Raw genomic sequence first — 17,676 nt, 5'->3', positions numbered from 1 at the left:
ATATAATAACTATTCAATATAAATAACCATTTAATTAACCATCCATAGTTCAGAACTAATGTTCTGACACATTTTTTATAGCTCTGCAATATTAATGTTTGCTTCAGTTATTTCTAGGTTTTATCAGCTTTCCGAGCGTAGCCGTGTCTGCAGTTCATTACTGGAGCTGCTTATATCCGTGCCCGTCTGTCTGGTCAGTGAGGGCCGCGCCGTTTTCTGTCAACAGCACAAAGATCTCTGTGAATAAAGCTAGATCAGCTCGGTTTCATGCAACCAGCTCCTTGTTGTCTTGCAGCTGCTTCGTTCAGCTTAGCGTCGCATATCACGCGTGTTTGGCTCTGTACCCCTTCTGCTGCTTTTGTTCTTAAAGTGCAACTCATGGGCTAGAGCTAGATGTTTGCTGTATTGCTGAGCAACCCGCTGTTCATCTTCCCAAAGTGTTATCGAATCCATTTTCATATTGAAATCTCTTCCAAGTAACGTCCCTTCCTGCGCTCGGCTGAAGTGCAGGGATGTATGAGATGCAGCCTCCCAGCTGGAAGGAAGTTAAAAAAAAAAAAGATTATTTTTTAAATAAACATTATTTATATGTAAAACTATCAAACCTGTGGTGGTTTTATCTTGACTTGTTCTAACGTTTTTTTTGCACAAATGTCCCACTTGTTTGGTTGCAATTATTTTATTTGAGGTCTACAAATTCAGCATAGAAAATCTATCCTACCTGAGGAAATCTAAAAGTGCAAAACGAAGAACAATATGAACATACAGGAACAAAACACAAAGTTCATCATGGCACAACATATTGGGCTTGCTGCAATCAATATATTTTTTTATCCTTTGAAAAGGCACAAAAAGAAAGATTTGCGTTTTGTTTTAATATCTAAAAGCATCCTCAAACAGATTTAGAGCTGAATCTGTTTATCTCCTTGGTGACCATTTGGATGGTCCTTGATTTGATTACGAAACTAAAAGTCCCTGGTGCAAAACAACAAAAACAACATCCTGTCAAAATAGGGTTTTAGCGGGGATTGTCAGCTCATGTAGGTCCCTGCATGCACTCCACTGAAAGAGTTACTGTTTGGTGCTGAATCTAAACACCGTTACGGTGAGCCATTAGAAGAGCTGCACTGGAACAGAATGTAGCTTCATCTGAAGAGCTTTTGATTCATGGTGAATTTTCCATTGTTAGACGTCGATGAGGTGATCCTCCTACAGGTTAATAAACACCTTCCATGTTGGTTATGTCCAGGCTGATCGAGGTCTGCTGTGAATCTGAAATACACACGATGTTTGGATGTAATTTTAAAGTTTATCACTTTGAACGAGTCTTCTATTTTTTTTGTTTTGTTTTTTTATTTACCTTTTCTTGGTAACCTTTCTCAGCCATCTTCTGCATCTCAGCCTTCAGGTCTTCCTCTTGAACTTCCAGAGCCTTCCTTTCCTCCTCTTCCTCCTGCAGTGCTCTGCGATGCTCTTCCCGCTGCTCTTGGTGCTTCTGTTCCACCTACATTGAACGCAGAAACTCAACTCAACAAACGGCTTAGGTACAAATCTGTTATTAGAACCAACTAGTATTGTGCAGTTTGCTCCAACCTGGGTCCTCAGCTCTTGCATCCTTGCTGTCCTACGGCCCTCGTCCGTCTCTTTTTCCAGACGTCTAAGCTTCCTCTCCAGCTCCAGCTCCTGGATCAGCTCCTCCCGCCTCTTCAGCGATTCCTCTTGAGCTTCCCGGTTTTTCAGCATTTTTAGCTCCAGTTGCTGCTGCCTCCCAACAAGCACCTTACAGAGTAAAAAAAAAAAAAACAGTACTTTTTATAACTCTTTTTTTTTTTTTTTTTTTTACTTTTGTTCAAAGTCTTAAGTGACTCAGGACAATTTTACCTCATGCATGAGTCGCTCTCTGGCCTTCTTCTCCTTCTCCCATTGGGCCTCCCGTTTCTCCCATACACGCTGAGCTTCTTCTCTGAATATATACGTCAAACATTAGTTTGCATGTAAATTGCATGGAGATTCCTGCAGCTTCATATTGTGGAAGATTAGTGCTGTTTGTGCTACACAGATTGCTATAAACTGGTGGTACTTGGGAGGAAAACAACAAAAGCTACGTGCTGCACAGCTGGCTTCACAAAAAACATGAAATTTGATTCCCACAAGGTAAAGTTAATCCTCTCTTTTTGTGAGGTCTGCCTGGTCCATTTGCAAATAAGTTTCTGTGAAATTATTTTGATCCTGTTGTCACTTTAGAAAAGAAAAAAAAGAAAATCCAAACATGGGTGTAGAGCTATTCATCTGCTGTGTTAAATAAACAGAACTCCGTGTGTAAACAAGAGCTGCACAACATGTAAAGGACACCGAGGACTCCTTGTCCCCCTCTGCTGGACATATGGGGAACAGCAGGGGAGGTAGGGTGAGGTGAACCCCACACTAGAAACCCTTTTTCCTCTCATTAGATGTCTTTAACAGCATGTATTCATTCACAGATGTTTGTTTTCTTTTTTTATTTGACAAAAAATTAGAAATTTAGAACTTATTTATACACACCATATGCAATAGTTTAATAATATGGTAAATGTTCTGCTTTGATCAATGCTTTTTATGCATGGATGAATCACTGTCTGCTACAATCTGCAGTTTTTGAATTACTGACTTAGAAAATCCTCCAGGGAGATGTTTTTCTTACAGGTTTTGAGGAGTACCTCATCAGGTTCTCTTTTAATTAAAATAAGACAATAAGGCATTTCTCTCCATTTTAATCACTTCTACATCTGCTGCATTTGTGGCCATGGAGAGCACAACTCCATGGCTGATGCAAAGATCTGTGAAAATATCTCCTACTAGCAGGACCTGATGGATGTGCTGCTTCATGAATCCTCCCTCGGTGTTTAGAGTCTCGACACTGACCTGTGCAGGACGTCAAACTCGGCCTCCCTCCTGCGCTCCAGCTCGAGCTGCTCTTCTATCACTTGCTTCATCCAGGCGGCGTCTGCAACCGCTCGTTCTCTTCTCAACGTCTGCAGCTGCTCTTCATCCTCCTTTTCCTCCAGCAAGGCGGCCAGAATCTTGCAGTCGACCTCCTTGGGTTCACAAAGGTTTCCAAGAAAAACCATGAAACCACAAGATTTACTTCAGTAAGCAGGCTGCAGGCAAAGCAGATTTACCAGTTCCTCCTGGACTTGCTGGGCTCTCCTCTTCAGCTGAGCGCGATACTGACGGACCAGGAAGTGGCTGGTGGAACCAAAAAACCAATGAGCCGCATACTTCAAATGTATGACCTATAGCAGGAGTTGTGATTGGTTATCCTACCCAATTTCCCGTTTCCTTTGCCTTTCCTCTGCCTTCTTCCTTTCCTCCTCCATCTTTTCCAGCTCCCACCGCTTGACCAGCAGCGCCTCCTGCTCCTTTTTTAGACGCGTGGCCTCGAGGACAGAAATTACACAGCTTATGAAAACAGGTTTTTACGCGGAAGAAATACTCTCATGGGAAATCGGGACACTTTACCACGGACTTATGGACATATAGACTTAACAATCCAATTTTAAAAAGGCTGAAACTACACAAAGCAGTATCACGTCAGGTAAACATGATGATAAACGCCATTACTCTACATTTTTTACGTTTCTCTAGTTTAAACCCTAAAGCTGTTTTAGAGGAGGTGCTAGGGGTGCCTCAGAAAATCAGAAAGGGAAAATAAGAAAAAATGCAAAGATAGGAGATAAAATCTAACGATTTTCAATTCATTATTATAAAATATAACTTGTAAATAATATATCATACTGAGATGATTAACTCAGAGGATTTAACTGAACTTTGAGGCTCTTCCTCTGCCGCCTTAGCTCACAGCACACTGGAAATAATACATTCCCCCTTTTGCAACAACCTGTATGAGTCTGGCTTTTGTACTTTGAAGGTACTAAAAAGAAAAAAACTTTAAACATGTTTACGGTTGGGCAGTGATGTGCGCATGGCAGTGACAGGCATCAAACGTGACGCACACATTTGAAAGAGGCTTGATTTATTTTGTTTCTGTTCTTAACAGTTTGTTGAAAGGTTTGTTACTCGGTTGGAATATAATAGTGTTGAAAACACAGTTAATATTCTAATGCTAAAACAAGTCATTGAATAATGAATAAATGTAAGAAAAGGCTTCAAAAAGAAGATTTTTCCTTACATATTTTGTAGCATTGTTTGTGAGTTTGCAAAGTGGCTCCCTGGCCAGAAGCCAAAGCTGCTTAGGGGCCAGGGCATGGAGAGGTTTGGGACCCCTGACCTAAACATGGTTTGGTGTGAACACCGTAATAAGATCCAAAGAGGTGCCTGAGGCCATCAGAAAGAAGACTGTAGTAGTTTAAGAGACTACTAATGGATTTGAAAAGCGTTTGAAATCAGTTATTTCACTTTTAGAAAACAGCCTATAGGTGAAGGACTTGTGAAAGAACTGTATTTCTTGTTCTCCAAGGAAAACACAAAGAGCCGATCAAAGTTTACCAGAGAGAATGTGGACCGAGACCAGAGTTTTCTTTGGACAAGTGAATGTAAAATGGAGTCATTTGGACACCAGAGGAGAGAACATGTTTGGTGTTATCCGATTACATCATTCTAGCGATGCAGCAAAGACAGACGTGTCCCGGTTTGGGGAACCTTTGCTGCAGCAGGACCTGGCTAGCTCGTCACCATAGAAACCAACATGAATTTTCACAGTGTATCAGATGGGGGTTTGGGGAAACTGAGACAATCTGTGAAAAAAAAACAACTTAATTCTGAAGAAGAACTGATGCAACATGACAATGTTGTATCAGCAACAGCTATTAGGGTGTACAAACTTTTTCCTCACCAAGTCACCACATATTAGAATATTATTTGTTTTTGGTTGCAACTAGGCCAGATTCCTTTCCAGAGATAGAAAAGAAATAAGATTAGACATTAAATTGTGAAAGTCTCTCTATAAAGAACTGGATATTTAAAGGGTTATGGTTCCTAACTGAAGGTTTTTGAAGTCCCACATACCTCCTCCTCCCTCATTTTCAGCTCTTCCATCTGTTTCCGGAGCTCTTCGGCCCTCTTCCGCTCCTCTTCTCTCCTCCTCTCCTCCGCCTGCCTCATCCTCTCCAGTGCTTCTTTTCGACTCCTCTCATACTCGTTTTCAAAGCGCGTCGTCTCCTCCCGCTCACACGCTCCTTTCTGCATGTTTGATAAGGCTCGTCACTCACAGCAAGTGTCAAACTTTCTTAATTATGTGCCGTGTTGAGGGGATTTAACCTGAGTAGATCTCAGACATGATACTGTGCTCACAGACTGCATAAGTGCTCCTCAATTAAAAATGGATTGTGCCATAAATAAATGATGAGGTAAACAGAAACGGACTAATTAAATGACTGGTCGCCTTTATGTGGCATCGCTGGATTGTAGAAAATGGGTTCTTTAAACACATGAAGACAATTTGGGATATTTTATCTGACGGATCTGCCAAACCTCTTTCTTCTCGGATATCTGCTCCTGCCACTGGTTGACGACGTGATCTTTGTGCAATGCTGACTCGACCTGCAGACACATTGAAACAGTGAAGTCGGGACAGAGGCGCCACTAACCCAGGCCCGTTGAGGACAGGAACACCAGGCTGTTTTACTCTCTAAAGCTTTGGACTTGGGGAGACAGAAGTCATGGAATCTGTGCATCACACGGGGGATAACGTTTCAGGATCGGATGGACATCTAAAACGAAAAGTGTCCGTTTTCTCCACTTGCTGGGCTCGCCGCGCACACACACACACACACCGTGGTTACAAGATCTTTGAAGCCATTAATTATGCCCCCACCTGTCAGTCTTTGAGGTGATTTTAGTCACTTTTGCATGAATAGTTTAAGCACGCCTACCTCACGCAGGTCTGGGCTGTTTTTCTTCCAGTGCTCTTTCAGGAGTTCCTGTGCAACCTGAGAGCACAGAAGGCAGACTACAGCCCAATACTATGTTCACCTTTCATTGAAAAACTATTATTCAGAGTTCCTACCTTTTTCCTTCTTTCCTCTCTGGCCTTACGAAGCGCTTCCGCTTTCTCCTCCCACTGACCTAACAGTTCAGTCCTATCAGGGACCAAGTCCCTGAGTTCTGCCTCCAGACGGTCTCGCTCCTCCTGAAGCATGACCCTGAGCCGTTCTCTGCGCTGCTCAAGCTTGGCTTTCTTTTCCTCCTTCATTCTCTCTTCATGGTATGCGGACATACTGGCAATAGATAATTTATTTTATATCCTGCCATCTTTGTATGCAGAAATAACTCCTGTTCTGAGTGAGGCAGCATTAAGGACAACTATTTAAACATTTTATGTACACTGCCTAGTAATATTTTCGCTTTCCCACATTTCTACATGTTCTAAGTTACATTGTATTGTATTGTATTTTATTGGGATTTTATGTGATTGACAAGTGAATGCATCATTGTAAAGTGGAAAGAAAATGACAGCTAGTATATATATATATATATATATATATATATATATATATATATATATATATATATATATATATATATATATATATATATATATATATGAATAAAACTCAGAAAACTGTTGTGTCTATTTGTATTTAGCCCCAGTCACTCTGATATCTGTAAATGAATCCTGTTCAGTCAACTGCCTTCTGGCGTCACCTAATCAGTAAATAGTCCACTTGTGTGAAATTTAATCTACGATTAGAATACATGTGAGTGTTAGTGAACAAATAAGCATCATGGAGACCCAAGAGACACAGCAGACGTGCCTGGTAGAAAGATCTGGAGAAGTTTAAAGCAGGCTGGGTCATAAAACAACACCAGGGGCTTTGAACATCTAACAGAGAAGTACTCAGAGCAACAAGAGGTTCTGTCAGCATGAGTGCCAGTCGCTTTGAAAATATCTCTGTCGTAGCTTCAGTAACAGTGAGTTCTCCTGCCGAAGAGGAAAGCTGCAGGACAATTATGCAGGCTAGCTGGTGACCAGGAGGCTTTTAATCACACACACATACCAAATAAAGATTGATAGATGCGTGACGTGTCACTGAGGTAAGCGTGGTGGGAAAATATGGCAGAGACTGGGTGTGCTTGTTCGCCAGGGAGTGATTATTTAGGATAAGGAATCACACTGAAGGGTTCCCACCTGTCGGGATGACCTCTCTCCACGGCCACTTCAGTATCACTGTTTCACAGGCAATACTTCACACCCATAAATGCAACGCATAAACTGCATTATTTACAGCGATTATAGAGTGCAGGGAGGCTCCAATTCAAAACACTTCTTTTCAACTATAAAATACATGATAATATAAATTGAGGCTTGTTATAAAACTTTTACGCTTATGGATGTGTGTCAAACTGAGCCGTAACTAAGATTGAAGTATACGCAGACGTGTGAAACTTCCAATAAATAAGTGAATACATAAATTGATAAACATAAGTAATGAACAGTATAAAGTAAAATAGCTTGAAACACAGACAAAACGGAGAAGTAAGGGGCTTATTCACAAGACAAATTGTTGATGTAGTCATACAGAAGCTTACCGTTGGGGAAACGATCAGTATTTCATTCCCAAATGAAATATAATGAGATTAGTATGTGGTCGTACTGCCATTACACAGCACTGATCATTTCATCATCTTAAAACTTAAAAGAGCACAGAGACCCAGCAGACCTACTAAGACATGGCCGTTCATGTCAAATGACAGGGCAGGCGAGGCGAGCATCGATCACAGAAGAAGCCATGAAGAAGGGCCATGGCAACTTTGGAGGAGCTGCAGAAATCCATGGCTCAGGTGAGGGAATCTAACCTGACAACTATTGTTTGCACATTCCACAAATCTGGCATTTATGAAACAGTGGCAAGAACAAACCCATCGCTTAAGGAAAAGCCATAAGAAGTCCAGTTTGCTGTAGGTACTGTAGGTGGTGCAACAAACATGAGGTAAAGCCCTCTGTTCAAAACTCTCTGAACTGCTCAAAATGCTTTGCACGGCAGGAAAAGAATGCTACATTTCACTCTGAAAACAGGGTGGTGGTAGCATCATGCTTTGTTACCATGCTTCCTCAGCAGGGATGAGCCACAGCTACAATGAATCAGAATAATCAAAACATATTCATCTTTTAGAGTGGCCCAGTCAAAGTCCAGACCTACGACAGACAGCGTCCAATCTGACACAAGATGAGCTTTTTTTTCTCTTTTCTTTTTTGCAAAGAAGGTTTAATCTCCAGATGTCTAAAGCTGCTACAGGCATAACCTAGAAGACCTCCATGTGCCATCGCAGTGAACTGCGGTTCTGGCTGAAAAAAAAAACTGCACGCCACACTATTCAGAACAGATCTTATAAAGGTAAAAACCCTCATTTTCCTTCTACTTTACTATCACGCACTGCTGTGTGTTAGTCTGTCACAAAGCATCCCAGAAAATGTACTTTGTGGCCTGTAGATGTAAAGTGACAGAATGTGGTATGAATCAATGCACTGTAACTGATCCATCTGTGAAGGATCATTTAGATGCCAGTTCTTGTGTTTTCATGCTGCGGGGGTGGGGGGGTCGTTGCTCCGCAGGGATGCCCTGCCTCAGGCCCCTTACCTCTGGCGGAAGGAGTGACCGGAGCTCCACGCCGCCTGCCTCTGGCTGCGGACGCCCTGCTCCCTGAAGTACCGAGCATGCATCTCCCATTGCTGGCGCCACCGAGCCTCCTGCTCCCGCTGCCGGGCCAGCTGCTCGGCTAGCATCCGCGACCGACTGGGGCCACGGGCCGAGAAAGTCGGAAGAGCCATCGGTCTGAAACACGATATAAAGAGGAAAAGGCAAAGCACAGATGGTCAGGAAGCGGGGAAATTAAAGGACAAGGGAGGAATATGAGGTTACGTTTAGCAGATGAGCTTCATGGGATACAAAAATAATGAACTACGCGTTCACTTAAGTTTGAATGAACTGGGAACCTTCCAGCTCCCTGCAGAGGACTGCAGGCAAAGTCCGTGTGTTGTTTCTACACATCACCGACGGATGGATTCACACACCGACTGATTCAAACACTTTGTTAATCATTATATCAGCCCGAAGCTGATAGGTTTTGCACGTTTCTTAATAAACACTTTATATAACATTTTCGGTACTCAAATAAACCTCCAAACCTTCACAAAACTTTTTGACGTCCCTCCGCCTTTATTCCATCCAACCGCTCAGGTTTCCCTAGTTACCAAAACACTTCCTGTACTACGGAGAGCGCCAAGGACCAAAATTGTCCGCCCCAAGCAAACGCGAGACGATTTTCATGACCCCTGAAGTCAGGAGCTGACTAAAGTTATCCGAATTACTTGAACAATATATATATATATATATATATATATATATATATATATATATATATATATATATATATATATATATATATATATATATATATATATATATATATATATATAACTTTTTAAATTTTATTGGGAGGGGGCAGGTTGGCAAGGGCAATCCAGTTAACAGCTATGATTATCAAGTAAAACATATAGTAAGGAAGGAAGATAGGATGGAAAGAACTCCAAATTTTCAAACAAAATTAGATTTTGTTTTAAATTCTAGAATAGTCTGAACTTTTTTCATTCCAATGTAGATTAGCCTCTATGCGCAGGGTTGTTGTTGTTGTCCTGCTGGAAAGTGTACCTCCACCACAGTTTTAAGTCTTTTGCATTCTTCCATCTTCCCCTCATCTTTGACCAGCTTTCTTGCCCCTTCCATAAAAACAACATCTCCAAAGCATGATGCCTGCACTGTGTTTCATAGTAGGGAAGGTGTGTTTGGGGTGATGTTTGGTATTAAATACCCAACACACAGAACATCTTACAAGTATGTCAATACGTTCAGTTACGGGCTCTTCTGAACTGAGCACCTTCAACATTTTCCAGACTGGATTTCTTATAACGTTCTTCAACAATGGAACAATTGGTTGTCGTTTAAATTACAAAATCTACATGTCTCCACAACATGATGCTCCCGACAATGCTGCATATTCACTAATGTTCTTCAACAAACCTTTGAAGGACTTTATAGAACATTGTTCTTTATGTTGAGTTTAAATAACACACCGGTGTATTCTAGATAATAATAAGGGGATTTCTTAAGGTGTCTGATTGGTCTGTTATTTAGGGACGTCAAAAGTTGCTGAATGCAAATGCAATCACACTTTGTCAGATTTTTGGTAACTATTTACCCTTTTCCTTCCACTTAGCTATTTAGTCTAAAGGGAAAAAAACATAATTTTATTAGTTCTGCTTTAAATGTTATCAAGATTGCTTAAAAAATCACAAGAAAGCCTCGATTCAGCAACATATAAAGTAATGAGTTATGACTCAACACTTTCACAAAGTATTGTACACGAAGAAAAGTTTCTTTGCATTATGGTGCGTCTGAATGGCCCAAATCTATTAGTCACCAACTGATCACATGAGCAGGCCAGCAGCTGGATGTCCCTCCATGACCTGGACTCATTGCAGGTAACCTGAGTTTGTGTGTGTGAGTGTGTTTGTAGATGTGTGTGTGTTGATTTTCGTTCTCCTGGTGTCTCTGTGAATCTGCAGTGGGGAGTTTGGCAGCCTTTTGCTTTCATTTCAAAGCTAACAGTCAGACTAAAGAGATGGCTCTGCTGATGGAGCACCAATTTAGACAGCTGCCAGCTGACAGGCAGGTGGAAACAAGGCCGTTTCTGGAGGCCGTGTCCTACCTTCCCCCTTTCTTTGGTAAGTTAGGTTCTATTTACTCGGTTTGCCATAGAACTTTCTTAGAAGAAAAATTGCATGAAACGCAGTACTTTCATTACATATAAGTATGGCTTATTGCATTTGATTTCTACAACAGAATTTAAATAACAATACATAGTAGGTAAATAGATTTATAAATCTGTAATCTTCGCTACCTGCTTAATGGATTTAACAGGAAAAGCAAGATTTTTGTCAATATCAGTACTTTTATCAGCTCTTGCTTATTTGAAAAAAACATTGATTAGAAGCCACACAACCTGCTGAGTTCAAATCTGTTGTTACAAATCCCCAAAGTTTACATCCAGAATGTTTCTCTTTCCAATTTATAATCTGTTTTGGATCGTGTTTCTCTCCATCAAGCTGTCCACAGTCCTCCAGCATGCATAATTTAACCCACTGGCCTGGATTTTGAGTTGTGAAAATTGATTAGAGCGGTGTTGAGTTGCTCTCGCCCATTCATCAGTGGCACGGAGCAGCAGTGCATCTTTGTGCGACTTCATTCTGTATTAATATGCCGAAGTCCCTCCATTGAAATTGCCACGTGAAACCCTTGAGATGAAACAAGTCCAACGCCGCTATTAAACTCTTTCCTCCTCGTCCCCATTGTTTTTTTTTCTTTCCTGTCCTAGAAATGTCTGGGCCAACTTTCCTACAGTCTATCAAGGTCTGGCAGACTGTGAGGACAAATTTACACAGGTGTCTGTCTAATTAGACTTGGGTGTTAGGATCGTGCTCAATTACATTTCTAACTGTTCCTTTAGTTTTGCCCAACTAGTCCTAATCATGATGGTTTTAGCTAATCTCTCAAGAATAATTTAAATCAATAGAATGTTTATTTAGTCAAAAGTTTTCAATATGTGATGAGGCACGGAAATGTAGTAGATACACGCTGAGGATATCTCTGAAACTAGATCAGTGTTGCGTTGATGTGACACATAAATATACAATGGATGACACTTTGTCATGAGTAGTTCCCACCAACAGCTCACGGGTTGGAAGAGGTGATGTGTCAGCAGGTCATCTAGGAACTGTTAGGGGTCGGACGGTCAACAAACCTTTCATAATCCCATCGTCGAAGCCCAGATCTGCAGGAGCAAAAGTGAAATACACAAAACAAAAGTATTCATACCCCTTTTTTCATATTTTATCATGGTAGAAACCAAAAACTTTAAAATGTTTGGCCTCACCTTGCCATGCCACCTTGTTCCAACATAATGCAAAAGGGACGTCTTAAATATTTTTCTTAATGCTTATATTTTGCCACTCTGTCATAAAGACCACATATTTGGAGTGCACAACCAATAGCTGCCCCGTTGACCTGAGGATCTCTGCAGCTCCTCCAGAGTTACCATGAGCCTATTGGCTTTATTTCTGATGTATGCTCTCTTTGTCCTACTTGTAATTTTAGGTGGACAGCTTAGAATAGCGTAGGTTATTGTTCTGTAACCCAACCCTGCTATAATCTTCACAACTTTCTCCCTGGCATGTCTGCTGTGCTCCTTTTGTCTTTGTGAGGCTGTTTGGTCTCTAATATTCTCTAACAAACCTCTGAGGCCTTCACAGAACAGGTACGTTCACACGGAGATTAAATTACACACAAGTGGGCTCTGTTTCCTGATTAGAGGAGATCTACAAGCTATTTATGGATTTTATTTAGTGTAATGTATAATAGTTACCTGACTCCGCCAGATAGATTTGCTCCGCATATCCATCTGGAAACCTTCCGTTGAAGTAATTTTGGGAAGGGGCGAAAATACTAGTTAGCTGATTGGCCTATGTTGGTGATAGACGGGCCAAATAAACCAATCAGATTCGTCGTCGCTCGTAACAGAGCGACGACGAAAACACAACCACAAGCCAAGCTACTCTTGCTGCTGCAGGTAAAGGCTCGTTAGCTCAGCAAAGAAATACTCTGTAATTCCGATAAAACTTGCTCGATAGCCACGCTAACGCTAGTTTCGTCGGCTGAAGCCGCCATGTTCTTTAGACTGAACTGACGCTCCTCATTGCGTCACACCTCAACCTGCCTCAAAGCCAACGCTGATTGGACGTTCGTTTGGTGAACGGCTCCAAATTTTCTTTAACGGAGGGTAGCCAGACTGATCTGCGAGTGAAACCTTGAAAGCTCGCGAGATCAGGATGGTCTCACGAGGCTAGTATAATAGGGGTACATAATGATGCACGGGTCACTCTGTATCGTGTGACTCTAAGGTTTCAGTATCTCGCAAAGTCTAATTTTAAGGAACTAACTTACAGAAAAGATGTTTCAAATTAGGCACAACTAAGTCATACAGTCATATTTATGAAAAGAAAAGATCATTTTTCATTGAATGTATAAAACCAGAAACTTTCATGTTGAAATGACAAACAAGGCAAGGCAGGTCAGGTTTATTTATGAAGCACTTTTCAACAACAAGACGATTCAAATAAAGACTTTGTCTGCTTTGCACTGTATTGAAGATAGTATTACATTTGTTAAAGCCTCTTCTTATCACTACATGTGTGCCAAGATCAGGGGATCTTCCAGAGGTTAGGAGAGAGGCATGTTCATAAAAGGTCTAAGCAACATCATTCTCCAGTCTGTAGCTTAATTGGTTACGTTTTAGGATTCCTGAAGTGGAAATAAAAATAGCATCTGCTAAACTAGCTAAAGTGAGAGTATTCACTGTCCTGATCCACCCTGGTGGTTCTAGGCAATGGTGAAATATTCGGTGGTGGTACAAACTGATAGTATTACTGGGGTGCTTTGGCTCTCAAGGCACAAGTGACTTGCATGTGTGCGCAGAGCTGCATAATGTAATTTTTGAGAGGCGGGTTGTCATTGTGTTGAAACATGTTCTCAGAAGGTTGGATATTCTTTTAGTAGAAGACTATCCCAGATCTCATTCCGCACAATTCACAATGTTGAAACTTTACTGACAAAGAGCTCCGGCTCCTCTAAAAAATATAAAGCAGGTCAGGAAGAGAGGAATCAGGTAAAGTAAGTTTTTTGGGGCATTGAGCCTTAAAGTGTAGTGTAGTAGAATTGCGACGGTGGCTACTAATACGGCAAATGTTCTCATTTAGTAAACATTAAACACAAAAGTGACAATTGAAACAAATCTTTAATTTGTAACCCTTGGCTTACCTTGTCTGCTTGTCCAGATTTTCTTCGGCTTCTATCTCTTCTCATCCATCAACATCATGAAGGAATTGTCATTTTGGTGAATTAAAGTGTTGTCAAATAGTTTATAGTTCTCCATTCATGATAGGAAGTTAGGATTGTTCATGCTAAGTTCACACACAAATAATTTTTCCAATGACAAATTCAGTCAGGAGCATGAATAAACAGCCCTGCGGTCCGACCCGGGTTCTGAAACAATGTTGGTTTTGTAGCAGCAGGTAGAAACCATTTATTAGCTCTTCTGATGGTTTATGTGTATTTAAATACATAAAGCAGACAGAAATAAATTTTTATCATCTTGGACGATAGTTAAAAACTCCTAAACAATTCATAAATCTTACTAATTTTATTACACTAAACTAAAGCTCCCGAGACAAATCACATGCAACATAAATCCATTTTTTCATGATGACAATTTGGCAATATACTTATCTTCTTTTTGCACGTTAAAAGCAGCATTTTTGGTAACCAAAAAATTACATGGAAAAACTTGCCTTCATTTTTTCCAATAGTCTTTAAATCCGTCTCACTTTTTCCTCAGACTGCCTCGGCTCTGCTATTTTTGCACCAATAAAAGCTGATATGTCCGGTAACATCACAGTGAGTATGATTTATGAGTTTCATTTTGCAATGAATATTCACAGTGCAATTAAAACGATGCGTACTGTTTACAACTGACAGAAAATTAAGGCCGTTTATGATACCAACCCTGGACGCTACAAGACAATTCAGATGATTTTAGAGGCAGAGAAGGAAATGCATGGAAGTGAATGGCCCAAAGTTGGAGCAACGTTAGCACTCATGTGGCTCAAAAGGTCTCATGATTTTTACACTTTTTCAGTTTTGCATGACTTGAACTGATTTGTCTTTATTCCCCCTTCAGTAGTCCATAATCCCTTGTGCAATGTTTCTGTTTCACCAGGGGCCTCAGATTTATCCAAGTGTTTCTACAGAGCCTGGTGAATGGAGAAAAGGACGACAGCAACCCCAACCTCATCCGAGTAAATATCACCAAAGCTTATGAAATGGCCCTCAGAAAGTATCATGGTTGGTTTGTTCAGCAGCTCTTCAAGGTCAGTTAGGAAGCAGGAGTTTTCTATGTGTGAATCAGATGCACGACGCTGTGCCTAAAAACAACTTTCCCTCTTTTAGGCAGCTCTGTATGCTGCTCCCTACAAGTCAGATTTCCTGAAGGCGCTCTCCAAAGGTCGGGACGTCAAGGAGGAAGAATGCTTGGAGAAAATCAGGAAATTCCTCATCAACTTCTCTGCTACTGTGGATGCTGTTTATGACATATTTAATAGAATGAATGCTGATCTTGATTACAAGGTGTGACGACGGGACTCTTCATCGGACAGCTGCATGGTGGCTTTTAAGTTATCTGATTGTCGCAGAGGGAATACATTTTTTTTTTTATTATGTTTAATTTAAAAATATTTTAATCTCCGCTGTTTGGTTTTCCTGTCCCCTATTTATTTGATACTTTGATAAAAGCATCCATGCCCTATACAATGGAAGACTTCAAACCCTCTTATAGTATTTTATGGTTATAAATAATCCTCACAAAAGTGCAAATCAATGAAACCATCATCCTAATGTTCTGTGCAGTGTTTGGTTTTTGTCATGTTCCGTCTTCGGGTGGATTTCATAGAGCTCTTTTTAAGGAATGTCACTCAATTGTTAATCACCATTTTTGTCCGAAGCAAACAGCATATCTCAATAAAGTGGCCCCGCCCCCTTTGTTGCCTTCAGTTGTCGTATTTTTGACACTTTACTTCCACAAACTACACACATGCTAAACACCACGGAGGGCGGGAAACTAACGCTGCACAACACCATGAATGCACCACCTTCACTATGAAACATGGTGGTGATAGCATCATGCTGTGGGGAGGATATTCCCCAGCAGAGACTGATTCAGAGGTAATGGAAGATGCATGGAGCTAAATACAAGGCAATCCTGGAATAAAGCCTGCATAAAGCTGCAACAGACTCAAGACTGAGGCAGATTTTCAGCAGGGAAAAAACCCAGATCACACAAGCAGATATGCAATTCACAATGCAAGGCACATTCATGCTTTAGAAGTATCCAGTTATCTACCTAAGAATGCATTTATGTAGCTGGACAGCTTTCCTCACACACTCTTTCAGGATAAAGTTTTTTTTTTTTTCATAGCAGAATGAGTAAAAGGGTCAAGCTTCAGATACGCAAAACCTTAGGGATTCTTGACTCAAGAAGATAATTAGGCCTACACATGTCGGCCATAGTTTTCAGATTTGTTTGAGAACAAAAAAATCAGTTATTCTCATTTTGCTTCACAGTTATACATTACTGTGTTGTTGTATTAAGTGAAATCCCAATAAAATTTGTTTTATTTGTTTGTAGCTGCAGAACTATGCAACTGGTAAAAACACGGTGCACTGTCTAATGCTGCGCACATGATGTTGTTCCTGCAATCATTTAAAATAAAATGACTGCTAGTTTAGCCCGCTCTGCAGTCATGCTGTTTATATTCTCAACTCATAATACATAATACTCATAATACATTTCCTAAAAATCTAACATTCAGTTAGATTTTTAGGAAATTCTCTCTTTAAAAGGAAGCTGCCAAACCAAACAAAGCCTTGCGCACACACTGTAGGGGTCAGTGGTATAAGTAGGTTCATATTTTTACCATGAAGTTCCTCTGAAATCCTAGGAACCATCGGGAAATAACTGGTTTTTGATTTGAGTCTCTGGAGGAACCTGTTAGCCTGCCACACCCTGCTTGCAGACCACTTCATCCTGTGGCTAATAGGTGAGAAACATGTCAATATTTGTGAAACCACTTCTTCCTGTTTCATTTTTCAGCATGATGCAGAGAAAAACCACAACCATCAACCAAAAATCAAATTAACAAAATAAATAGCAAATAGCAAAATTGAAAAGAGCACAATGTGCATAAACAAGCACAATTCAAACCCCCAAACCTAAGGAGAATGATACTGGTATCTTAGCTTAAAGATCTTGGGAACTATCAGGAAATAACTGGTCTTTTATTCTGGTCTCTGGTGGAGCCTGTTTTTTTTTTTTCTTTTGTGTATTACCACAGATTTCCCCTTTAGGGTCCAGGCAAGCTTATCTGCCACACCTTGCTTAGACTTCTTCATTCTCTGATCTTGACAGGTGATAAAAAAAAGTATCTGAAACTACAATCCCTATTTGCTCTGCTGGTGGTTTTTCACCGATGATACACTGAGATGGAAGAATTGTAGGCAGATCTTAAAAACTTGAAGAATATTGAAATAAAAGCCCAGTTTTTTTTTTGTGCCAAAGTAAGATACTTATTACACCTCAGGTTCAAGACAGGTTTGACACGGGGGATGTGACAGCAGGTCCTGGATACGTCTCATTGTGGCGGCTTTTGCATTTCTAACTCCAGCTGCAGTGCAAAGCCTTGTGAATCTGTGAATCTTTGCTTCACAATCCTCTCAAGACTGACATTATGCTGCATGTTCGTTTTTGTTTTTTTCCTTCCACTAAACATCCAATAATTGTTGTTGTCTTCTTTAGTAATGACAGTGGAAGGTGTCAATGGCTGTCGGGTGGTAGACATCTGTCAAGTAAGCAGTCCTCTTCGTTTTTGTGTAATATAACGTTTATGCATTAAAAACTTTTTTCTAATCATGTTTTCTTCTGAGCTGGAATCAACAGCCATCGAAATTCACTGAAACTAAGACTTATGAGTATCTAAATGATGTGAAAGGTTTCACATTTCATCCATTTTCTCTA

At 40.6% G+C, this 17,676-nt stretch overlaps 2 protein-coding genes across 2 annotated transcripts; one reads left to right on the top strand and one right to left on the bottom strand.

The window, feature by feature from the left end:
- Positions 1-651: 651 nt before the first annotated feature.
- Positions 652-9,227, bottom strand: LOC105926937 (trichoplein, keratin filament binding). Its single transcript, XM_012863482.3, has 13 exons — positions 9,125-9,227; positions 8,577-8,771; positions 6,005-6,215; positions 5,871-5,927; positions 5,470-5,538; positions 5,005-5,178; positions 3,304-3,416; positions 3,159-3,225; positions 2,902-3,074; positions 1,882-1,963; positions 1,594-1,779; positions 1,361-1,504; positions 652-1,272 (listed from the first exon to the last, which is right to left on the bottom strand). Exons 2-13 carry the CDS (start codon positions 8,765-8,767, stop codon positions 1,240-1,242), a joined length of 1,500 nt encoding a protein of 499 aa, XP_012718936.2. The 5' UTR covers positions 8,768-8,771; positions 9,125-9,227; the 3' UTR covers positions 652-1,239.
- A 1,279-nt stretch (positions 9,228-10,506) lies between these two features.
- Positions 10,507-15,589, top strand: gltpa (glycolipid transfer protein a). Its single transcript, XM_012863483.3, has 5 exons — positions 10,507-10,720; positions 14,446-14,504; positions 14,586-14,719; positions 14,827-14,977; positions 15,057-15,589. The coding sequence occupies exons 1-5, from the start codon at positions 10,618-10,620 to the stop codon at positions 15,237-15,239; spliced, it is 630 nt and encodes a 209-aa protein (XP_012718937.1). The 5' UTR covers positions 10,507-10,617; the 3' UTR covers positions 15,240-15,589.
- Positions 15,590-17,676: the final 2,087 nt, after the last annotated feature.

The sequence above is a fragment of the Fundulus heteroclitus genome, chromosome 12, assembly GCF_011125445.2.
Source record: "Fundulus heteroclitus isolate FHET01 chromosome 12, MU-UCD_Fhet_4.1, whole genome shotgun sequence".
NCBI lineage: Eukaryota > Metazoa > Chordata > Actinopteri > Cyprinodontiformes > Fundulidae > Fundulus > Fundulus heteroclitus.
The sequence above is the reverse complement of the archived record's forward strand: the minus strand, read 5'-3'. Positions and strand labels throughout refer to the sequence as shown.